At 35.2% G+C, this 26907-nt stretch overlaps 1 protein-coding gene and 1 long non-coding RNA gene across 2 annotated transcripts in view; both read left to right on the top strand.

Moving 5' to 3' along the window:
• The first annotated feature begins 737 nt into the window (after positions 1-737).
• Positions 738-26907, top strand: part of phactr4a (phosphatase and actin regulator 4a) — a 69876-nt gene continuing 43706 nt past the window's right edge. Inside the window, exons 1-2 of the mRNA XM_082186701.1 lie at positions 738-1121; positions 24922-24969. Of these exons, the coding sequence (XP_082042827.1) occupies positions 24957-24969 (13 nt within the window). The 5' untranslated portion in view covers positions 738-1121; positions 24922-24956. The remainder of the gene's footprint in view (positions 1122-24921; positions 24970-26907) is intronic.
• On the top strand, positions 13118-15691 carry LOC309510446. Its single transcript, XR_014210366.1, has 2 exons — positions 13118-13313; positions 13604-15691. It is a non-coding gene; the product is annotated as an uncharacterized lncRNA (long non-coding RNA).

The following is a 26907-nucleotide window of genomic DNA, read 5'->3' as shown; positions in this document are numbered from 1 at the left end:
AACATTTCCATCATTTGAAATAAAATAAACGTTTACTGAAATAAAATATAATATTTAAAAATGTAAAGTAATTTTTTAGTTACCAAGACAACATTTCTTATTTTCATTTAGTTTATTACTAAAATAACTAGAAGTAAAAAAACTAATAAAAATGACAAAACACACCAAACAATTACTAAAAGTTTAACTAAACTTTAACATAAAAATACAAACAAACATATTTACAAAACTATAACAGTATGTCAATAATGCTAAAATAACACTGCAATGGGTAAAGGCTCCAAACGCTTAATTCATATTTAGAAACAAGACAGAAAGAGTGAGAGTTTTAGAGAATAACACTTTTTTTATTATTATTAAAGTAAAATTTTAATTTAAAATACATGTTCATCAAATCAAATGTAACATTTGCATTTTTTGCACATACTGGTAGAGAACAAATGTATAAGAATAATAGTGCTTGGTAGTTTCCAGTTTATTTTCTATTCTGTAATGATGACACAGTCAAATAATATAACAGTTAATTAATAAAAATATATTTAGTTAATACAATTAGTAACATAAACATTATAAAACAACATGTTACAACTTAAATATAAAATGTAATTAAGAAATGTAAAATAAATAAATGAGCAAACTATACATTTAGAAGGAGGGATTTATTATGGCAACCTGGCAACCTTAAGATTTTGCTGGCAAGTTCGAGCTTTTCCTTGTCACATGATCTGCCAGACTGCCAGCCATGGAAGAGAACGAACCGCCACAGCTTTTGCAGAGGAGGAATTCCAGGTGAGACACCTGGCAACCCGTGATCTCGCGCTTCATCAGAGAAGGTAGAAACCTGACAGTCAACCAACTGCTGCGGTCGATAAACACGAGTTGACATTGGGTTAACCGAACTAACTCAATCCACAACAACGCCATGAGGGGTTTTTGGATTAGGACATATTAATCCAAGAACATTTCGGATGTTTCTTTGTTTCATCTCATTTCATTTTGGGAGTTTGTGGATCTGACAGAGTTTGACTGACAGCCGCAAGGTTAACCTGGGGGACCCGCGTTTGAAACTCTTCACGGCTTAAGAAGTTTTATGGAGGGATTTTATTAACACATTCACACAGGTAATGCTTTTTAAGTTTTATAAATGTCGTCATTTATAATAAAAGGTGATGTTTTAATGTTTTGACTTGGTGTGAAACATTAGCCGCTAACTGCTATTAGCTCAACAACCTGTTGCTGTTTCAAAACATCATCAGCTGAGCAAACCAGGAAATAATTAACAATGATAAACAATTTAAAAAAGAATGTAAACACCCGAAGCAAATCTTTTAAACACAAACGTCTAGGGAATAATTGTATAAATAATGTTATCATGTAACGTTAATTTAGTTAATGATAAAGTGACTTATGTTTTGAGTCAGGTTAGCATCCGTTCTGTGATTCACCTTTTCACCATGTGATCATCAACACTGATTTATACTATGTTGAGTGACTTTCATCCTTGTGTTTTGTGACTCGGTCATATTAACTTATTTGTCGTTGACATGCACGAATTTATTGCATTCCCCACATGGTTTCAGTTGGGCTGGGCAAGTTTCAGCAGGCACAGGTAATGATCAGGTAGAAACACACAGAAATGGCAACCTCGGGGTTTGTTTTCTGCCAGATACACATTGAAACCTCATACTGCAGAAATTAGAATAACTGGTGCTGTTCTGACATCTCTATTTATTGTTAAGTTCAGGGAAGGGAAAATTGGCAAAATGATGACCAAAAAAAAAAAAATGAAATTGACAAAGGCCTACTAATAATTGTATCTTTTTTGTTTGTTTGTTTTTTTGTCATAGTTATTACATTTAAAAGTCATGACTTGTACTGTGAAAACTGAATGCTGTGTAATTTTGCTGGTGGCGGTGTCCATCTTTACTATTGAAACCCATTTCTGCTTTGGTACATTGTCATTATTTCATACTAAGATATAAATATGAGATTTAAAATGTGAAATTATGACATACTAAGTCATAACTTTTAATTTTCGTGCTATAGTTATGATATTAAAAAGTTAAAATGATGACCTTATCAAGATAAAATAAATCTAGTTAATTTTTTTTAATGTCAGGATTTTTGTCTTTTTAATCTCATAAGTATGACTTAGTAGGCTATGTCATAATTATCACTTAGTTTGTCATAATTGTAACTTTATCTCATAATTTTGACTTAATGTCATAACTATGACATTAAAAGTAAAATTTACGAGTGTGTCAATTTAATCTTAATCTCATAATTATGACTGACAGTATGTCATAATTATGACTTAGTAGTAGCCTGTGTCTTAAATTTGACTTCATCTCATAGTTATGACAGTAGGCTAGGCTATAATCCATAGTTTTGGCTATAGAGCTCATAACTTTTGACTTTTTGTGTCAGATTCAACATTTTAATCTCATAAAGGCTATGATTTAGTAGTAGGTCGTAATTTGGATTTATCTCATAATTATGACTTATGAGAGTATGTCATAATTATTACAGTTTATGTCATAATTAAGATTCACCAAAGCAGGATTTGTTTCTTATGTTGTGGAAATGAGCTTCCATAGAATACAGAGTGGACTCTGGGTTAATCATTATGAAAAATGTGGCTGTGTGTCCTGCAAATGTTGCAGTGATTTTGTTCAGTAAATGGCCTAGTTCAAGCTTGACTGTGTCTCATTTAACCTCCATTCATCTAGTCAGCACATCAAACAATGACTGTCAGACAATGAAGGATTGTTTAGTTGAGGTCAGAGCTCTTGATGCTCTTTAGGATGATGAAGTGCACTGTGAGCATCCTGAAATTGCTGTTGTGATGTCATTTTAGTTATCTGAGCAACTTAAGGTTTTGTCTCAGGCTATAGGGGCTTTCGTCCCTAATGGCAGAAGTACCCGCTTTTTGGCGGTATATTATAATAATATTTTGTACATTTTAAAGTTAAAGGCCCCCTGAAATCAAATTGTAAGTTTTTTTTAGGTTTTAGTTTGAAAATGTTAGACTTAAGGCTCATTCACACCGGGACGATTATCGCGCGCGCTTATCGCCGACTTTTAACGCCTTGTGACTAAACAAAGGGTGCCAATATGAGTATGCACACCGACGCGCAAAACGGCAGGTGTAAAAGCATAGGCTAATGTTTAAAAAACGCCTCGGGTTAGTTTTTTTGGTTTGACGCTCCGCGTTAAAAACTGGCCGAACAATGAGATTGGTGCTTTTGTTCACGTGCCTGGAGCTGCTGAAGTTACAGTACTTGGTGGCGCTCAAGCACAAAACGGTCTTGCCGAGCACACATTGGTAGAAGAAGATGGCGAAGAGGAAATAAGTAGACGAAGATTCAACGAGGCAAGATGAATGTAGAGCTGCTACTCTCTGGTGTCTGAACATAATTCACTTATATCCGTTATGATTGCCATTTAGCAAAAAGTGTGTGAATGGTTTTGGCAAGCACGTAAATACTGGCTCTCTTCTTCTTCTGAGTGTAAGAAGCGTAAAGTTGCGCAGCGCCACCTTGTGTACTGGTGTATTTTTGTTTATCAATAAGCATCATCTACTGTCAGGGAGTGAATTTGCACATTTCGCACTGCCAGTTAAAATCGTATTGGTATGAACACAAAGACGTGTCGGAAAAAGTCTCAAAGCCCTGGCGATAAGCGTGTGCGATAATCATCCCGGTGTGCACCAGGCATAAAGATTATGAATAAGCTGGTGTGTTCCAAAATAATTCCAAAATTCGCATTTAGGAGATACAGTATAAGCATTCAAAACTTACAGTCTCTCACTTCCGCTAAAATGGATCACGGATTTTTATGATATCACCGCGGACTTCAGCTTCTCATCACATCTTCTGTCCAATCAAATACTCTCTAGAATCTAACACGTCCCACCCCCTATGCTATAAATAACACCTGGCCAAAGCGACAGTTGTTAACACGTCACGGAGCAATATGGGCTGGAGATGTGTGTTCGGTTGCTCAAACGCTCGAGTTTTATTCTGTTTTCCAACTGTACGTTGGTTAAGAATGAAATGGCTAGAATTTATTCACACCTCTACTATTGAATCCAACGAATCATCAGCGCTCAAATTTGCTTCCATGGCACTGTCAAGTACGACTTGCAGTCTGTGAGGTAAACTAAACGCTATTGGCTATTTGAAAAGGGGGAGGAGCTATTCAATATGTCCCGTCTTAGCTTCCTGTTAAATTACGTCAACACATTATACAAAGCTGCAATTTGAATGCATAAAAGTGACCAGCTGGATATAAGCTAAATGCAAATAGATTGAATCAATTGCAACAGAAGTTTTATGTTGCAATTGATTCAATCTATTTGCATTAGCTTATATCCAGCTGGTCACTTTTATGCATTCATTAGCCGGTGAAGTTTAATATTTAAAGCTAGTGACGTGATTGCTTTCTCAACATTGATATGTTCATGTAGCCAACAGAAACATAAACAAATCAGAAACGCATTCTATTTCAGTTATTGTTTTTATCACTACCATACATATTGTTATTTTGATTAGATAATCATCAAGTGTTCTAAATAGAAGCAAATAAACTGAGAGTAAACTCCAATGTTCTTGGCTGCTCTTGATGGAGTTAGGGATGTTGTTAACCGATGACCGTTTGACCGATGGTTGACCGTATCAACGTTAACCGATCAAAGTTGTCTGCAGTCGGTAAAAAAAAAAAAAAAAGTGATCTCTAAATTAGGCTATTATAGACAGTGGACTAAACGCTACTACAGTTAGCCATCTCATTCCAAGATATTTTTGTGTGAAGTGAACAAATCCCTCACACTCAATTTTTCATTAAAAAATTCGCCTGTTTGTACTTAATAAACCAAAAAAAAACATTTGGCGCGAGGTCACAGCGTTTGGGTTCACGCGCTCACAAGGTTTGCAAAAAGTAAAGGCTACAGGCTAAAACACTCGAGGTTAGAGCCAGGGCAGACGACAGGATGAAGCGTGCAAAGAAAAGTAGTGTGTGGGACCATTTCACCAAAAAGAATGACACAGATGCAAGTTGCAACTTGTGTGATACAGCGCTTAAATAACTGTCATTTGCGGCATCTGAATGAGCCGCGGCAATGTTCCAAATGAGCTTCTAACGCTAGACAAAGGCCTTTATTTTCAACGCGATCACCTTAAGTTGTACCCAAACCATTTCGAAACGAAGGAGCCATTTGTCCTCCGATTACATACAAGCTCCTCGGCGCCGCGTTTGCGGGACTCATGTTTCGCACTGTAGGGGATTTAAAAAAATGGACGTGAGTATGTGTGAGCGGGAGGCAGAGCGGCAGAGAGATGCGACAGAGTTGTGAAATTGCAGGCGCGGCTCGAAATGGCTGTTATTTCAAATAGTGTAGCATATTTTAAACTAATCGGTTAACCGGTTTCAACCGGCTAATGAGGCTCGGTGGTCGGTCAAGAACATTTTTTGTTTTCGCCATCCCTAGTTGTGATGAAGTGTTGCGTTGGCTGAAACCACAAGCAGCTCTGTCTTCGCAAGGTTGAGTTGAAGGTGGTGGTCCTTCATCCAGCAAGAAGTTTCTGACAGCCTGTCCGAGATGCGAGAAGCTACTGTCGGATCATCTGGTTAGAATGAGAGGTAGAGTTGTGTGTCATCAGCATAGCAGTGATAGGACAAACCATGTTTGTGAATGACAGATCCTAGTGATGACATGTTGATGTAAGAGAAGTGGTCCAAGCACTGAGACCTGAGGCACCCCAGTAGCTAGATGTTGCGACTTAGACACCTTACTTCTCCACGACACCCTGAAGGACCTACCTGAGAGGTAAGACTTAAACCACTGGAGTGCGGTTCCTGAGATGCCCTTCGTCTTGAGGGTTGAGACAGAAGGTTCTGGTGGTTAACTGTGTCAAACGCAGCAGACCGATCCAGCAGGATGGGAACTGAGGATTTGGAAGCTGCTCTTGCCATGCAGTCTCAGGGCTTCAATAACCGAGAGCAGGACAGTCTCAGTTTAGTGGCTGCTTTTAAATCCAGACTGGTTATTGTAAATTTGTTTTTTCTGTGTAAGAAAGGTAGATATTTGGTTGAACAACACAATGTTCAAGTTTGTTAGCTATTTTTAATTTACATATTTTCTATCACTGCTACACTGATGATACACAAGTCTACCTCTCATTCCAGCCAGATGATCAGTCCAGAGGTTGTTCTGTGTAAGAAATGTAGAGACTTGATTTTGTTTTGTTTTTTGTCAACCTCTCCTCATTTATTCTTTTTTTGTGTGGAAAACTGTACACAGGACATTGTGCATATTTACTCATCTTATGTTCTTCCGAAGAAAGTCTGTTCTATAAGTACTAGCCTATATCTTTTAGGGCTGAACGATTATGGAAAATAATCTAATTGTGATTTTAGTTTTACCAATATTGCGATTGCGATTGAATATGCGATTACTTTTTTAAGCTCTGTATCTTTTCTATTATTCAACAAAAACAAGCAATAAATCATTGTAAAATAGGGAAGGGAATCTTTAGGCACCTCCTCATGAGCCGATCAAATTCTTTTCTTTAATTGATCTTACCAGTATTAATAAAACTTAAAATATTTAATTACATAATTATAAGTAGGCCTACTTATAATAATTACAAATTAATAAACTAAATTAATACAATTACATGTTAATAATTTGAACAAATATAGCTTCAAAACAAATAACAAAGAGGGGAAAAAAAGATTACAAGCAATAAACAAAGAGTGCTCTTTTAGTATTTAAGAGTAGGCTGTCGGAACGTTTTCATCTCTTTTGAAATTATAAGATGTGGTTTGTCCTGTCTGTTTAGTAACTTAAGATATAACTGACTGTGTCGCATTAATTTCGCGTCATTAAAGTATTTCGAGATGCAAACATTTAACCACGTAGATGGAGTCGCTCACAGCCGCATGCTCAAACGCTCTTCGCAAAGCATGCGTGAGTATTTGAAATTGAAAGCAGCTTCTGTCGGTGATTTTCATATTTTTCATATATAAGCCAACTGCATTCCAAGACATATGATGCCTTCGTAGAACATTTGTAAGTAAAATACCGGCGGGTGAGACCGCGCACTACAAAAGTAACCACGCAGACCGTGTGTATCTAATATCTTGTGCAATGAAGCCCGCGAATGTCCTTGTAGTTCGCTTAAACTTTTCCGAACTTTATTAAATATTATTTCTCGTAAGGTTCGAGTGTTGTCGTGTGTGTGTGTGTGTGTGAGAGAGAAAGATGAATTAGAAGCAAGCAGAATACGGTTGTTTATAAAGCACACGCGTCATAACGTATGTGGGCAATTCCAGCGTTATGGATGTGACATTTGAACTCATAATGACAGGTGAAATGTCTCAGAAAAAAAAAACTTCTTACAATATTTAAATTGGAAATGCATATTCTCAGAGCACCCAATCTGGGGAATTGACAGGCAAAATATGTTTTTCTAAAATAAATTTAAGCACCCCCACAAAAGGAAAATATGCATGCGTTATGGATGTGACGGGAAATGACAGAGTTTTTGGTATTCTGTTCGATTTCCTTTAAAGTCTGTGAACTTTTAAGTCCAATGTATAAATATTGCTATCCACATGATGAAGGGGTCTTAGCTGAACATGAAAATATCAATGTTTAAAATATATATATTTTTATGAAGTGTATTATGAGGAAAAACCAACGTTATGGATGTGACAAAAACCCTGTTATGGATGTGACGCGTCTGAAATACATATAGAATCTGTTTGGAAAATCAACAATTAAACAATCATGGCACTTTTGTTGATGCATAATGGCTGTTTTGACATTAAGAAGACTGTCTGAAATTAGAATAATCCCCCCCCCCCCCCCCCCATTATGAATTAGTTATTTTTTTAGCTTGGATCCTACTGTACATCGTAATTCAATATGTAAAATAATTGACAATAAGAGAAGATGAGGGTGAAGGTATTTATTTGATTTATGTATTTCATTCGTTCATGCTTAACACTTTCATCTTTCATCAAAATTCTTAATGAATATTTTTCGCTTAAACTTTTCCGAACTTTATTAAAGATTATTTCTCGTAAGGTTCGAGTGTTGTCGTGTGTGTGTGTGTGTGTGAGAGAAAGATGAATTAGAAGCAAGCAGAATACGGTTGTTTATAAAGCACACGCGTCATAACGTATGTGTTTAAAACTAAGCTCAGACATAAATCTGAAATTATCTTAATCGATACAGAATCGTTGGAGAGAATCTATAACACAATATCACATAAATTAAACATAAACTGTTATTTCCTGTAGCCAGGCCTTTATGCGTAGCGTGCCAAGTTGATGCATCTGCAATACAGACTGGTTTACTCTTGCGTCAGTCGCGTGTCACGTGACCAGACTGTAATCGCAGCTTTGCGTTAAATGATCACATTTCATCATATCGCGGTATTATCGCAGATGCAATTAATCGTTCAGCCCTAATATCTTTCATTTAATGCGGAGCAGAATGTGGTATTTTGCATGACAGTCGCAGTCTTTTGGATCTGTGCCATGTGTTTGTATGTCTGGGGCTTGTTTGAGCTAAACTCTAGCTTGTACTTTAAACTCTCACAGCTATGTAAATACTGCAGTGACACCAGGTCACTTTACACAACCAGTCAGTCCAGTTCTGTCTCATTTTTGTCAGGCTTTGGCACGGTACAGTTTCTCTACTGTGGGGATGTTTGACTCATTCATGTGGTTGGTTATGTTTTTTATTCATTTTATACTCGTATCAGTCCACATTATGCTGTTCACATCACATGCACATTCACAGCACTGGCTGTCCCGTGATTGTTCTTGCATTTTGTACAGTCAGTAAAATGGTGGGCCAAGGTGTTTTTTGCTCAAGTTTCCTTCTCTAGAGGGAGGTGATGCAAAGCTGCAGGAGTGTCAGTGTACGTTCTGTACATAATTCAAGTGTTGATCATTTTGTTGCTTTGTCTATATTGTTTAAGATAATAATGTTAATACATTATAATGGACCATGATTGATAATTGAATGATTTTAGTGCAAGTTTCTGTTCAGTGTTACTTTGTAACGTATTTGAATATGGGCTGGGTTGCCAGAGAATTGACAAAGCACAGATATGTAACAGTCAGTTTTTCCTCAGAGGTTATTTGTCTTAACATGTTCTCTGTGAGCATGAACTGTTCAAGCTAACTTCAGCTGTGCTGCATTTTTTTTCCAACTGTACAGTGTTCAGGAGTTGTCAGACCAGTTTGTCAGGCCTTACAAATTCGTTATTACTACTACCTTAATTTTGTGCTCCATCTGCACTTTTTTTATTTACGTTTATTTATTTATTTTTTCGTTCACTTTTGTTCACTTTGGCATCCTTTGCTGTGTTAATGAAGATCAATGCTGGAGATCGAATATCTTTTTCAGGCAACTTGTCAAAACAACAGCAGGCATTATTGATTAACCTTATTATTTTCAAATGACGGTACATGTTGGTCAAGTCACTTGTTGATGTGTGTTCTTACAGAAATATCTGAACACGTGGGTTTCAATCTTTAGCTCTACTCAAACTACTGGAGATGCAACAGATGCCTGGGTTATTGAGCGATTTTGGGAGGGGGTTAAGAGAAACGCGCAACCAGTTTAAAAGAGTATGAAAACGTTTTTATCCATCATAACTTCTAGAGAGAAATAGTAGGGCTGTGTTAAAAATATTAATTTCTCAATTTTAAGCGAACCTCATTTTGATGAACCAATATAACGTTTTTAGCAATAATACAAATAATTTAGCTAGTGAGTGACGACAGTTTATACATTTATAACTATGGATATTTGTCTTTAAAAAAAAAAACGCATCGCTTCGCTTCCAAAGGCCTTTATTAACCGCCTGGAGCCATATGGATTACTTTTATGATGGATGGATGAACTTTTTTGGGCTTAAAAATCTCAGTTACTATTCACTCCTATTATAAAGCTTGAAAGAGCCAGGATATTTTTTAATATAGCTCTGATTGTGTTTGGCTGAACAAAGAAAATCAAATAGACTTAGGATGGCTTGAGGGTGAGTAAATTATGGGATAATTTTCATTTTTGTTTATTTGACTTTAAACAAGTTGGCCCTGTAACTAGCGTAGCTTATTGAGAGTCTGCAAATTAGTGCCTGACTAAAAAACTTTCATATTTCCAACATGATGTTGTCCAACATGATGTCCAAGCACAAGAAATGCCGAGACAAGTGTGTGGAAAATAATTAAATATATGCACTATATTGCATATTCATTGTATTTGTACTTAACCTGTTCTTCAATATTTCATGTTTGAATAAATCTGTCATGTTTTATGAGAGCCACCATTTAAATAATTATATTTCAACATCTTTTTATAGAAACATAATTGTATCATTAAAAAGTTGCAATTTAAATGCTAGTAGCTTACAAATCAGTAGGCCTAAATGTTAACATTTAATATTATAGTGATGTAGCCTACCAACTGGGAATCCCTGTATAGTTTAAAGCATTAGTTGAGAAGATATTTTTTTCCTTGAGAAAATGTACCATGCACTGTCTGTACCTGATGCATACCCAGTTAATTAATACAGAAATGAATTGAATCAAAATAAGAATTTAATCGAATCACAAGCTTGTGAATCAAAATCAAATTGAATTGTGAAATTTGTGTTAATACTAGGGATGTCAACGATTAATCGACGATCGATTAATTGTCGATAATACATTTAATCGATACAACTTATCGATCATCGATTAAGCAGGTCTTCATGCGCGTGCGCGCTGCTCAACCGAGAAACATGTAAAGCGAGCGCGCCGGAGTTATGTTTGGGACCATTTTACACCTTCATCATGACTATAAGTTTGCGTGTGCATTCGCAGGCTTTTGTTTTGTGCAAATGTAAGTTGTAATACTGTTTATTTTCTGTAGGCCTATCTATATCTGATTGATCTCATATTGGATGCATTTGGTTAAGAATGAACTCTGTAGTAAAGCGTCAGCTTCAGCGCGCGCAGCTCAAACGGCAGTGCACGACTAATAAACTATTGAGACTGTAATATCACATAACATTATAAAGAGAACAATATTGTAATAAAACATTGTGAATTATTTGGGTTTAGTTGCCGTGTCGCATTGCTCCAGGAAGACCGCGTCCACAACATGAGTAGTTCTGAATGAATGGCACGTAACTTAGTTCAAGTTCACTTGTGCATGAATTTGCGTCATTTTGTGCAGATATAATTTGTAATATTATGTTTATTTTGAATATACCTGATTAATCTCATATAGGACGCATTTCTTTTAGATAAATAACGTGCTAGCAAAGTGCTCCAGTTTAACGGTAGCAGATTCATTCAGCGCGTGCAGTTGTTCCAGGAAGAGCGCGTCCACAACAGTCACACATTCTAAGCGCATATGAGGCGGCGTTGGTGACACGTTGTATTAGTAGTTATATTTGATTATTAAATAACTAATTTAATTATCAATCACATCGAAACATTTTACATATAGCAACATATAGCGTTTTGAGCAGCATTTGCAGACCCTGTCATGCTGTTATAGCCACTGCAGTAGACGCATATCGCAGTATTAAGGCTAATGATTAATCGATTAATTGATCGTTAATTTAAACGACGATCGATCATGGGAATTTGTGAAAATTGACATCCCTAGTTAATACCCAACCCTTTTAGACATTCTATTCTATTCTATTCTATTCTATTCTATTCTATTCTATTCTATTCTATTCTATTCTATTCTATTCTGATCTTGATTCAATTTGATCTTGATTCATTTGGATATATCAGGTATGTATAGTACGTACATTTTTCAAAAAAATTTCTCAACTAAATACTGTAATACTAAATACTGTAATCCCTTTTTTACTTGACCTAGGCTACTATAATATTAAAGGTTAAAATGAACATCTGTTTTGTATACAAACATTTAAATGCACACATGACAGTTTTTATATATTTTTTTTAATTATACTTATAATATTATTTGTTATTTTATACTATCTCTATTATTATTGTTATTGTTTGGAGGATTGGGAGGAGAGGAGAGTGGGGGGTGAATAGAGATGGGGTAAAATAATTTAAATTACTGAATACCCCAAAGGACATGTATTTCAAATTATAAGGTCTTTCTTTTCTCTACCTTTTTTTTTTTCTTCGTCTATCCTCATATTTTTGTTGGGCTGTGTTTCATTTTTATTTGTCGATGTGTATTATTATTTTATTTTGTAAAAATTCTGTATGTATTTGTATTCTGTTTCTGTAAAAAAAGAAAAAGAAAAAAAAAGTGTATATATATATATATATATATATATATATATATTATAATTTACTTATAATTTATAAAAAATGTTTATACTTCTAATTTGTTTTTGAAATATAAACAGTTAAACAGTGGCTTATTCAAACATAGGCCTACATTAAATATTGAAGAACAGGTTAAAAATAAATTGAATATGCAATATAGTGCATATTTAGCAAAAATGCTCTGCTCCAGAGCTAACTGTCGAGCTGTGGTCATTGAATGGCTTTTCTGAGATAAATGTAATGTTATGTGACATAGGCTATTGTTTACAAACTGTTTTACTGCCATCTTTCCATGGCTCAATTCTTGGGGTTTAAGAATTGATATTGTTTATCAATATGACGCACGTACCATAATAGACATTGCAGAATCGTTGACATTTAGGAATGAGATTGCGTGGGTGTTTGAATTAAGATCGCAATCTTTTGATGATTAATCGTGCAGCTCTACCATTTCTTAATCTGTATGTACGCTATTATACACACAAAAAAACAAAGTATACTTTGGGTTTTGCACAGTTTATTTGTGACCCTTAACCATTGTCTATTTGTGCTACACAGTAATGTACAGATTGTTGAGGCAATGTAGTTTTCTAAGTGTTTGTTTGATTTTCACCTGCAGCTCATACACATGACACTAGAGAGCATCATAAATAGATTTATCATTGTATCATCTTGTCATATATTTGTGTTGCACAGCACCACTCGTATTGTCAGAAAATTCTGCTTTTGAAAAGATTCCACACAAAAGTCTTAAAAAGAAATTAAGTTTAAAAAAAACCTTTTTTGCTCACGTGTAACTAAGGTAGGAATAAACAATGCACTTATTTAAAAAATTCAACAACACCATCGTTAATTCGACAGACGGACAAAACCATATACCACAAGCTTTTATAACAGTTTGTAACATTTAACATTACAATTTAACCAATTCAAGGTAACAGCCAAACGTAAAAGTATGACAACTATTAAATAAACAGCTTACCAATGTGAAAAATCCTGCAAAAGTCGTGCTTGAACAGATTCTAATCGATCCTCTTCATCTATGTTCTCCGGGTCTGATTCCGGCTCAAATTGATAAGGTAATATTAAAGACATGTTTACAATAACACTGAGCGCATGCATCTCCACGTTATGGCAAGAGGCGTGACCTTTCCGGGCAACGTGCGCTAAGCTGCTGTCGAATCACAACACAGGAACCGCTGGCACAATCAGAACTCGTTACGCATTTCTGAAGGAGGGACTTCATAGAACAAGGAAGTCATCAGCCCGTTTTTAGGACCGTGAAAACAGCGGTATACAGATAAGTAAATTGTGTGAAAAATACTGTGTTTTTTTACACGCGAAACATGAACACATGTTATATTGCACACTGTAAACACAATCAAAGCTTCAAAAACACAGGAAAAACGGGACCTTTAAAACCTGGATAATGCGACAGACAGCAGCCATATTGCGCCAGAACGCCCACCACACACCAGCTTATTGGTGGAGAGGAGACAGTGATGAAGCCAATCAGTATATGGGGATGATTAGGAGACCATGATGGACAGGGGCCAATGGACAAATTATGGGATTTTTTTTTTTGACCACAGAGAGTTAGGACCTCGGTTTAATGTCTCACCCGAAAGACGGTGCTCTTTTGACAGTATAGTGTCCCCGTCACTACACTGGGGCATTAGGACCCACACAGACCACAGGGTGAGCACCCCCTGCTGGCCTCACTAACACCTCTTCCAGCAGCAACCTGGTTTTCCCAGGAGGTCTCCCATCCAGGTACTAACCATGGCTGCTGGCATAACAAAGCATATAATATTCTTATATATATATATATATATATATATATATATATATATATATATATATATATATATATATATATATATATATATATATACAAATACCTTGAAACTTTATATGCAAAGCTAAACTATGTTTAAATGCTTATTAGGATCGACATTTCATCCCACTACTTGCTCTGAACAACCATAACAATGTGTTACAGACGTGACCGTTACGGATGCTTCATATTAAATCATATGCATATGACTATTGCTGTGATCTGTTTCAGGCTTACCATATATCAGTGCATATCCAATAATCGCAATAATATTTGTGCTTTGTTAGTTTTAATATAAAAAAAGGTCTCAACTTTCAAATTCATTCGATTTTATAAAAAAATTCAAACAATAGCTCTAGGCCACTCTTTAATACGGCGGGATATCTTTCTGTATAGTGCCTCAGTATAAAGCGGCGGATCAAGCGCACATGAACCGATCTTCTCTTCCTCTTTGCCAGTTACAGGACGAAATATGAATATCAAAAGGTATATGATACAGTACATCTTTCCCTCTTGGTTAAAACATGAACATTCATCATAATCCCGTGATCAAGCTGACAAAATAATAATAATATTGTAATCATTAGTGGTCGACGGATATTGTTTTTTTGATGGCCGATGCCTATGCCGATATCTTAGAGAGGAGGGTGGCCGATGGCCGTTATTTTTATATATACTTTATATTTATATTTATTTAAATCAATATTTAATAAATTAGAAAACAAATCCTTAAAATAAACATGCAATCCTATTACATCTGAATCCTATTGAATCTGCAGTCCTATTTTCAGCAGAAAAACAGTATTTTTCACAAATAAAGTAATTGTTTAAAAATAGATGAATATGTGAATAAAAAGGAAGTAAACACTGTAACGGGCCACTCAGTAACCTGGTAATTTTGTGCGCACTGGTAATTATATTTTTTCAAATAAAGACAAGGTAACGCTAATATTACAAACAGCACACAGTGAAAACGATATGAATATGACATAGTGGGCACCTTGATATAGCAGCATATTTTTAAATGAAGGATTTAAAGTTTTTCGATCGCGTCTCTTGTGAAGCTGATCTTCTGTTTGCATTCACTCATTTCGCACGGACCGACCGTCACTCGCAGTAACACGTTTATGCAGGCTACAAATGCATACTTCACAAGATATCACAGATATCACAGCTGGATTCGATTAAATCTGCAAGGTTTGTGAAATTAAATGTTTATTAGATAAACATTTAAAAAAATATATTGTTTATTAGAATAAAGTATTTTAGCCTGATTGTTTGCCTTTTCTGTTACAAATAATATAAAAGCAACACTTTACTTTTTCACATACCATTTACTTTCTTTGTTTACCAGTTCTGACTAACAAAGTATTAGATATGACTGACTGAGATTGTAAACTAATGAAGACGGAGAATGTGAGTGAGCGCTGTGTGATCAGGCGCTGCCGTTCTCTTTTTAGGCTCTGGTGTTCTCAGCGCCGCCCGTCAAAATAAAAGTCTGGAGTGCTGTCAAAATAAAAGTCCCTCTTCCAACACATCGGCCAATCAGAAAAAAAATTCGGCCGATATATATGCCAAATATCGGGCGATATATCAGTTGACCACTAGTAATCATTTTGACACGAAATAAAATGTGATCATTTTGACTCACGACTGGCTGAAAACCGTGCGATCATGTACACACAAAACATAGAGCTCATGATTGCGAGCGACTCACACCTACGGACAATAGTGTCAATCAGTTCACCTGACTGTGGAGGAAACCTGTGATTTGAACATCGCATAATATGATAAACATTAATATGTTAATGTACTTTAGCAAGCAGTTCTGTTAGCATGAAAATCATGGTCTCTATATTGAGTAATTCTGCAACCTTACCAGACTGGTAGCGCATATTTCAGTATTTGGTTGGGATGAGTCACTGAGTATTTAATTATAGAATATCAAATAGGTTGTGCGATTATTGTCTAAAAAAAATCTCCATGTTTTCGGTGCTGATGCGGTGGTGACGCGTTCATGTAACCAGAGGGTGGCGATGCCAGTAAGTAACGCTCCTAAAAGCTGTCACAAAGAACTGGCAAAAGTAATGATTATGAATATGTCAAATATGGCAAGGAGACATTTCAATTGTTTATTAATAAACAAGTGTTTTCTGTGTCAGTGACGATGCTGACTCGCGATCTTTGCAGTATTGTGAACGCACCTATATAGAGGAATGCACATTTCATACGGATTACATAAGCAGATAGCAGTCTGTTTCCTTTCCTTTCGTTTTGAATTGTTTTGTTTAAAAGTAGACATTTCAAGCTTTCTATATATATATATATTTCTCAGGTCTGTGAGGCAAGTACTTTTGAGTACCTATACTCTGAGTTTCGGTTCACGTGCAGGCGCCTCCGTGACCTGATTATATTGTCTGCAAAAAAAAAAAGCTTAATGAAGTGGTAAAAATCATGTCTGCCCACTCCATTTGTCTACCGATATATTGCTCATCTTATGATCTTACTCATGCTGTTCACTTTTCAAATAATCAACATAGATGACATATTTTTTTTTATTTTTATATATATTTATATATATATTAGCTAGAGGTCGACCGATAGTGGATTTTACCAATACCGATATTTAGGTTTGACTGTATGCCGATAACCGATTATTCAACCGATATTGTTTTTAATGGATATTGGGATTAAAAACAAACATAACACTCCAAGTAAAACAGTGCTGAACTGAAATGTGTTAAATGAAATAAATATATAAATATGAATATATTAAAATGAGAAGTTCTACAGAACGAACTCTACAGAAAATAATTTAAACATTAAAACGTCACAGGTCAAATGTGTGTTTCTTTAGCTATAACCTAGAAACATAGCCTATTTGAATTTCATAGGTAACACTTTGGAAGTCCCATTTGTTAACAAGGATGTATTAGCTAGCTTTCATGAACTATATGCATTATGCAATATACGTTTTTACTGCATGTAATAATATTTGAGCAATACAATTGTACCTTGATCATTCATGTTAGTTCATAGTACATTAACTTAGGTAACAGATAAAATTTAATTAAAAATACTCAATTTAAAATGTATTAGTAAATGTTGAAATTAACAAACTAACAATGCATAATACTTCTAACAACATTTATTAACTTTAGTTAATGCTAAAATTGTAATCTTATTGTAAAGTGTTACCATTTCATATGAATCATGCTTAAAGAAGATGGCCATATTTAAATATCTGCAAAGGCCAGCATTAACATAAATGAAAGTGAAAGTGACACGTGACGGCCAAGTAAGGTAACCCATACTTGGAATTTGACCTCTGCATTTAACCCATCCAAGTTAATGCACACACATTAGGAGCAGAGTAGTGAGTAGTTAACACACACACACTGCAAACGTTGATACACACACCCAGAGCAGCGGGCAGCCTTTGTGTGGCGCCCGGGGAGCGATTAGGGGTTAGGTGCCTTGCTCATGGGCACCTCAGTCATTTCCCACCGGTTCTGGAATCGAACCAGCAACCTTTGGGTCACCAGATCAACTCCCTAACCACTAGGCCATGACTGCCCCCTAAATGTAGACCTATATTACATGTATAGTCTCTCACTTTATTTGCTTCTATTTTAGAATACTTGATGATTATCTAATCAAAATAACAATATGTATTGAAGTGATAACAGTAACTGAAATCGAATGCATTTTTGATTGTAGGAATACTTCTGTTCTTTCTCTGCTAATGCAGCATTTAGTCAACAAATGAATTACTTTATAATGGCATGTACTTTAGTGTTATGTATTCATACCGTTTCTCTGTCTGTGTTTTAAATGCGCATCTGAAGTGTCAGCGCTCTACGTATGTGTGTTCTCTTCGCGCAGACTTGCGTGTTAACGTAAACAACTCAGCCAGTGATAGTTTTTATTTGGCCTCTAGAGGCCGCTCTCGCTCTGTATGATGCCATCAGTCTCTTCTCAACGCTCTCATACTGTGTAATGACTGCACACACTTCTCAGCCGATCCAGCAACGGGCGCAACCCGGAAAAACTATCAGTGTGGATTTTTGTCGATAACAGTAGTTCCACCAATCAACTATCGGTACCGATATATCGGCAAAACCGATGAATCGGTCCACCTCTAATATTAGCCTACAGTAGCCTACATATAAATTTTATATCGGAGCGGGATTTGAGCGAACACAGTCTTACCGGTGATGGTGAGCATGTGGGGTAGGGGTGTAATTTTTTTAACAATCATCGAATATTATTTGTTTTAAATGCCTGTTTGAGGTCTCTGTGAAAGTTTTAAAGCAGTCTTTTAGTGCCTTTTTCAGAGCGGTCACGTCCGCTACAGAAACTGTCACGTCCGTAACATTGTTTTTTCCTCATAAATGCGAACACGAAAAATAATTTAAAATGAATATTGTATTCTGTGGAGAGCCAACCGTTCTTCATCCGGTGGGTAGTATTACTTTTGGTTTGCGCAGTGTAATTTACAGAATATTTTGCCACCTAAAACTTTTTTCTTTCTTTTTTTTTTTTCTCACGTCGGTCTGTGTATGTGTATTTCCCTTATTTTAAATATAAAACATATGTGTAAACTGATATTTTTCTAATGTCTGGACTCCTTTATTTAGGGAGTATGGATATATAAACAGACGTTTCAATATATTGGTATTAAATGCATTTTCTGAGAATTTACATTTAAAGTTTTGACTGCAAATGTCACGTCCGTAACGCTGGAATTGCCCATACCTCTTTACCTTGTAACCCTGTGAATTAATACTGAAGAGAGACACATCTCTGATGCCTGTTTAATTAATAATTTGGGGTGGGAATCTTTTGAAGTTCGATATATGCATAGATTTGATTCTAAACTTTGAATTTAATTTTATTTATTTGACCTCACATTAAAATTTAACTTAATTTTTTTTTTAAGGAAAATTAAATTATTAATTTAATTGAAAGATTAGTTTTTTATTAGCCTATACATTAAGGTAACTCTAACTGTACATTAACTATATGAAGAGTTCAGATGCAAAAGCCTCTAAATGCCATCTGAAATTTTCTTCTAGAATGATCATTTTTATCAAGCTTGTGTATTTAAGTTCAGTAATTTCACTTAAATTACAATTAATAGTTATTATCTTCATTGCCATTTAAGTGAAATTATTGAATTTAAATATACAAGCTTGATAAAAATGATCATTCTATAAGAACATTTCAGATGGTATTTAGAGGCTTTTGCATCTGAACTCTTCATATATATATTCTATTGGATATGAACTGTTGTTGTCAAGTAAGCTTCATTCATAATGCTGCTTCTGCCCCATTGCAAGCCTAAATTGTCATTGCAAGCCTAAATTATCTCTAAACTGTCCGGGTGCTGAACTGCGCTCGAAGATAGAATCGCAATTCATGTGTGAATCAACCCCCCTCTCCCCACCCGCCAGCACTTTATTAATCATTAACAACTGTGATTGACTTGCCTGTAAACACCTACCGAACTTGATCACATGTGACCCAATATCCAAGATGCACTAGTGACAGTCTGACACTTCAATCAGCTTGTGCAGTTGAAGGATCTATATTAGATCTGTTATCCTTCATCCTGTTCAGGGTGGAAGGGGATATTTCACTTCTGCTGTTCCAGAGTTCATAGTGCACGTTAGGCCTGGTGCTTAAAGCTGCTCCAGCACTACAGGGAAGGGAAGTGAGACAGAGATTCTGTTTAAAGAGGCTTATTGGTGGAAGCCTTACAGCACTTTAGAAACAAATGGTATGCATAATATATTCTGTGTTGATCCGAAACTGCAACATTTCAGCATTGCTATTACATTTACATTTACATTTACATTTACATTTAGTCATTTAGCAGACGCCCTTATCCAAAGCGACTTACAAATTAGGACTAAATTCAGCGAGTCATCATAAAGAGGCAAAAGCAACAACAACGCAGGAAGTGCTCAAAATACGAAGTTCAGGTATTATTCAGAGTAGCATAAGCCTGATAAGTGATGTTTCAAAGGGAAAGGAATTTTTTTTTTTTTTTTTTTTTTTTTTTTTTTTTTTTTTACAGGGAAATTAAAACTGAGATTTGTTTAGCTTTGTGGAATAGCAAAAAACAATTGGTAATATGAAAGACATGAGCAACTGTAATCAGTTACATGATTAGGGTGTTGTTAGGGTTAGTTGCTTGTAATTATGCATAATCTATAGTTATAACTACAGTGAGTAGCCTACATGTAACGTGTAACAGGGACACTGTAAAATAAAGTGTTACCTAATAATTTATCATTTAATTTAATAACTTTTTAATGATATAATTATGTTTCTACTTTGATTCGGTTTTGAAATAAAATTATTTATATGGTTTATAACTTGTTTTCATAATGGATTTATTCATACATTAAATTAAGACGTAACAGATTAACTAAAACATTAATGCATAGCCTATGTAAAATTTAGCAAAATGTTCTTCACTAGAGTTATTTTTTCTAGTTTAAAATGTTCATTCATGTTTATTTTAGGGGTGCACCGACATGAGAATACTGGTCATTGTGGCCAATACTGATAACCGATAATAATTTGAATGGCAATAACCGATATATCTATCTATGTAAATAATTTTTGAAAGCCTGATTACGAAAACAAAAGTCTCACCATTAAAAGCCATGTCCCAATCACTTCAACATACTGTAAAGCAAGAATACAATACAGTATTATTTTACACTCCTATGGCCAACGAAAGGGCGGCCAGAGCTTCTTTGCAGCTCAAGTCGAAAATGAATTTGGTATTTAGGATTGGGCATTTGGTATTTAGGATTGGGCATTTGGTATTTAGGATAGGGAATTTTGTATTTAGGATTGGGCATTTGGGCATTTGGTCATTTAGCCATTTAGGATTTAGGATTGGAAATTTGGGGATTCAGGAGTATCTACTCCTGTCAGTGGGGTTAACCATAGTAAAAAAATAAATAAAAAAAACAGCGTATAACAATAGCCTACTAAAGCATGTTAGCAATATCAGCTAATATAACTAGTAGCTAATGTTAGCATCTTACCTGCTGCACTGTCTGCTGCTTTCTCGTCGTCAGACCGATAGCACTCCTTTCACTGGTGACTTTGAGGCCACATAAATGTTACAACGCTGTCATTAAGTTGAAGTTATCACATTATAAAGTACAGTACTCGCTCATGCAGCGGGACTGCCATAGCACCAACAGTTCTCCACTACCTGCTCCCCTGCGCCATTTGAGACAAACAAGTTTTTATGGCCTGATTTGAACTGATCTTTCCTGCCTGAAACCCCCTTGCATGTAGTGGAAATGCACAGAATGGCTCGAGATTTGAGCCAGTCTAATACAGTAACGCACAAACTTGCAGAAAGATCACCACAATTACAGTATGATTTGCTAATTCACCCAACTGGGATCATTTTGATCAATCTGTGTTGTGTAAATAATATACTTTTAGCAGTGTTTGGGATTGATAATATTAAAGAACCATTAAGCCATAAGGAATTGGCAACTCTTTAAAATTCTGCCATTATGTAACTGTGGAATAATGTTTATTGTTGAGAGTAGTTTTGTGCTTTGAGGTGTATATGTGTCAAGTCATTTTTATGACAGAAAAAGCTTTGCAGCAATACACAGAAAAATAAGAGTGTTAATGTTTTTAAGTTCATCAATTAGCCTATGTAACAAATTCAATAATGCATAAGCTCAGGTAAGATACTGCTCTACATGAAAACACTGTGTTTCCCATACATTGATTTATCTGTGTATCTGCCACAATATCAACATTGACTGACACAAATAGATTTCAGGGCTTCCCATTCATTAACTAGACTCTGGCGGCCCGTAAAAAAATATTTAAACTTCTCATAATTACATAAAAAGTCATGTCATGTTTTGCGGCATTGCTGTCAAACAAACTAAAAACGAAAGCGCGATAAGTCTTCTTGTGCTTATCAAATGACTTCGCTTCGCAAAGAGAAGTGCGCACTTCACTCACGTGATCAGCTCAGCGCTTCAGTTCACAGTGAATGAATGTGGTTTAGTGGGCACCAGTTACGCATTATTTCCACATTTGCATAGTTGATTACAGCATTTCACTAGATTTGTAATGCGACGCGATTGTAAACTTGTTTTCAGGAAGGAATGAAAGCTCGACTGCTGTTTCCGTCCAAATAAAAGCTCACGTTTATCTCTTGCAGAAATTAGGACAAAATAATTATTAAAGTTTCATTTATTTTTCTGTGCATTTGTTTTACAATATATGACTATTACTGTCATACACTGTCAGGAAAAAAAAAAGTACAAAACTGTATCTTTTAGGGTACAAGTGGCCATCACTGGGGTGGTACCCTGAAGGGTTAGGGTTAGCAAAACAAAATGTCGCAATCCAAATCGCAGTACATTTTTGGTCTCAAAATGTATAAACTGAGATAACTAATTACAATGGTTAGCCCTGTAAATATATAGTGTTGGCCACCGTTTTTATTAAACAAATAAGGTATGAGAGGCTGAGTTATGAAAGTTTGGATAAAGACCGCTGTCACAGCAAGAAGAATCCTCGAGAAAAGCCTCGATTTTCTTAAAACATCTCAACACGTGACAATTAACATACTCGCCCTCAAATTTTGTCCTCTCCTCTTCAGAGACTTCTATGCCAAACTGCAATAGCTCCTTTATTAATTGAGCGGTAGACAATTTCCCCAACTCCATTCTGAACTTCTGAGGGCTCTTCCCAATCGATCAGTAGGCCTAACAGCCAGTCTGACTCGAGTACTTTTCACGTGCTTTAAGCGGGGGAACATAAAATTTGACAAAATCAACAGAACATGCCATCATACGTGAAAAAATAAGAATATATAACATCATCCCGCATTTACATGAAAAATATATCCTCCAAAAAATCGTTTTCTGAAGTTCTGCCAGAACAGGTCAGGACACGTGACGACTCAAGCCAAGCGGGACATTTTCTTAAGTGACAACAACCATCAGTCTGCATAAGCATGTTTTGAATGTTTTGTTGCCGATCATCATGGTCTTTATTCCAAATTTAATTAAAATGTCTGTCTGTTTTTGATACAAGGTTTTTTTTGTTTGTTTTTTTGACAAAAAATGTATACTAGCTAGGCTACATTACACCAAACATGAACAATTATTACAAATATTTATTAATTCATTAACATTTGTCTTATTTTACAGACAGGATAGGCTACATGAAGTGATGAAGTATATATTCATACACATGTAGCCTTATCTTATATAGGCCAACAAAATATATTTGTAACATTTAAAACAATTTAGTATGGTGTTTTGCTGTTATGATGAGCTGACATGCATTTAATTTATATAAAAACATACATAAGTTTAGTTGGAGCTAAACTGTAAAAACAAAAGACAAAAACAAAAAAACAATAAAGTTTAATTATAGGTACAATGGCCCCAGACCCCCCTGGAGGGACAAAGGTCCACCCACCACAGTTTCACAAAATCCTGTGGGAAACACTGTTAAACATTTACAAAATAATTGCTGTCACTTAATTTCCTGAGGAACTACTATGCTGCTTCGTAAGCAATAATCCTGTCTGGAAAAAAATGTGTGAATAGTTAGTTATATAAGAGTCTGCAGTGACGTAAACATAATTATTGATTATTCATTATAATTTAGATATGTTTTAGCAAATACACGTCTTTTAATGCAGATGATAGTCCCATGAAGGCCTGTATTTACTGTCAAGCATATTAAGTTTTCTGGAGTTTCAGAAGGTGACAGAAAACTTCTAGGAGGTTTTTGAAAAAAAAAATAAGAAGAAAAAAAAGAAGACTTTTTTTTTTGTTGGTAAACCCCCCCCCAAAAAAAATTGTAAAAATAACTACTGCCATTATTTTTGTTACATACATTTAATGTTCTAAAATTTATTTTCAGTAATAAATAAATGTAAAATATAAAAATATATAATCTAAATATAAAAATGAATTAAAAAATATTGTGATTTAAATATTGAAATATACAAAAAATGTGTTATTACCTCTATTTAGAAGTTATTGGAAATACTAGTTGATGGAAGGTAGTTCTATATTGATTACCTTGTTCTTAAATGGGTGCAAGCTTGCAAGTAAAAAAAAATAAAATAATAATATTTAGGCTAATTTGAGAGTTTTATCATGTGTTGGAATGGATGAGATATGGTATGTTGTGTTCGTTTTTCCAGATAAAGGACTGTAGTTATTACATGGCAATCACAGGTGACTAGTTTCATTGCCTCTTATTACTCCACACTGTTTTTTTTTTTTTTTTTTTTTTTACATAATCAAAGTGAATAAAAATTAAGAATCATTTCAAATCAATATTTAATGTCTATTTATTTATTTGGTAAGTAGTATAATATGTATCTAAGATAATAAGATAATATAGTCATTATCTCAAAAAAAAAGCCTTCAGGGTGATACCATCTGCTTTGTTGTGTCTGTTTATTTTGCGATAATGATGTGTTGTCTGTACATTATCCTTTACTTGCATGTTGGCTTCATTCATGGGTTCTTTTTGAGTCTATCATATCATATATCATATCATATCAATCATATATCATATATCATATCATATCATATATATATATATATATAGACACATATAGACACACACACACACACACACACACACACACACACACACACACACACACACACACACACACACGTAATGTTTTTACTAATCAAGTCATCCGTCTCTTATTTCCTCAGGAACCTCTACCTGCTGCTGTGTTCTTGACGTGGGAATGGAAAACCGAGGTAAGACAATGGAAGGATAATCTTGTCAAAAAGTAAAAATAAATATGTGATTGGTCACAGTGGTCATCATTCAAGGGTCATGTGGATTGAATTGGTTTTGGGCTGCATCTGACCTATGTTTTAATAATCAATTTATCTGTTTTAGATATAAATTATTTGGATATTCCACATCTTGTCCAAAACATGCACAGAGTGTAATTACCTCAATAATTAGTAGTAAAATTACTACTTCAGTAGTAATAATTACTTCATTAATGCTTATTTGTTAGGCGATTTGTTGTTACCCTTGAATAGTTGCATATTCACACCAATTTTTTTTGTTTAACCACATACTTCATAGAAAACAATGTCTGGTTTTAAGAGTGTAGTTGGTGAATAGTGATCCTGTGTTATATTATAAAATCACTGACCTCATAAGGAATGTTAGCCTCATAAAGAAGGTTGACCATGTGACGCATAGGTGTGCTGGCTCTCCAGTGAGATATCTGATCACGCTTTGCCCAGTCGACACACCCACAGGTGAAACTCAGCGCTTTTCATTTGCCACGTTGTAGCTTTGTTTTTCTGTGGGGAATTTTACCTTTATGGACAAAGAGAGTAACTCCGTAGAAGAGGAGTATTCCTCATCAGGTAGGAAAAACTTTGTTCGCTGCACTTCAATGTCTACAGACTGAGGAACAGGGTAAATATCTGTTGTCTACCATTGAGGGTCAAGTGCTTTTCTTTGATAACAATGAGGAACATATAAAAATAGAAGCAGCCTTTATGTTTTGTTGGTACGGACTGTTTTTCCCTTCATATTTTGGGTTATTCATTTTAAAAGGGATGTATTCCTTTTCATTTAGCTATGTAGCCAAGGTGTTTTGCAACAGCACATATAAGCATGTACTATTGCTCACCATAAATGGTGTAATATGGTGTAGTACTTTAAAAACTATTTATTGTTACAAAGAAATTCTTTGTTTATTCCATATCTATAATCTGTCAACTGGTTTCAGATTGCATTTTTTTTATTTAGTTTAGAGCACGATATACAGCAGTAGATCTGTGATTATTTGCCCATGTGATACCTTTCAAAGTACTGTACTGTGTCAGTATCATAGTACAGTGATGTTTGACATCAGATTATAATGCACCGTCATACTTTCATTTGTACAGTACTGCTTAAATGTTTGGGGTTAGTAAGACTTTTTTTTTATTTTATTTTTTTTATTTATACTTTTATTCAGCAAGAATGTATTAAATTGATCAAAAGTGAGAGTAAAATACATTTAGTGTTACTAGGGGTGTGACGATAACCGCATCACCGCAATATCGCGTTAATGAGATGCCTACCGCGGTGTGAGGTCATCACCGCACTTTTTTTCTTTCTTTTTTTTTGAAAGTCACAGGAGTGCATATGGTGTGTGATATGAACTATAAACACATTAATATTTGCTTATAATTTACTGTATCTGCGAGTCCCATGTTCAAGTGCTTCTGGAGAAAAAAAACCCCGCTTCCTGCGCAAGGGAGGGACAGTCTGTTAAACATATGGGGGATTTATTTTTTTGTGTGTGTCTGATTATTATTAATTAACTGCTAGGTTTCAGTACTTGTGATGTTTACAGATAATGTTCAATTAAATACAAACAAACACAGGCATAAAAGACAAGCATAACGTAAACAGTTGGAGTTAGATTTTAATTGCAAGTAGCGATCTCTCTCATGTGGTATAGGCAATAACAGTTGACGGCGCTAGCCGAATGATTTAAAAAATAGCCACGAATCTAGTGTCTAAGCCAAATACTGTGTTGCCTTTGAGGCAGGTGACAATTAAGGGGAAGCCGGTGAATTTGGACAAGGCAATATGCCGTATTTGTCGCACAAAAGTATCCGTCTCGCGAGGAAATACCACTAACTTAAGACCACATCTTAGAAAAATTAACCATCCTGTGG

The sequence above is a fragment of the Leuciscus leuciscus genome, assembly GCF_965113295.1.
Source record: "Leuciscus leuciscus genome assembly, chromosome: 12".
Taxonomy (NCBI): domain Eukaryota; kingdom Metazoa; phylum Chordata; class Actinopteri; order Cypriniformes; family Leuciscidae; genus Leuciscus; species Leuciscus leuciscus.
This window is presented reverse-complemented; position numbering and strand designations above follow the sequence as displayed.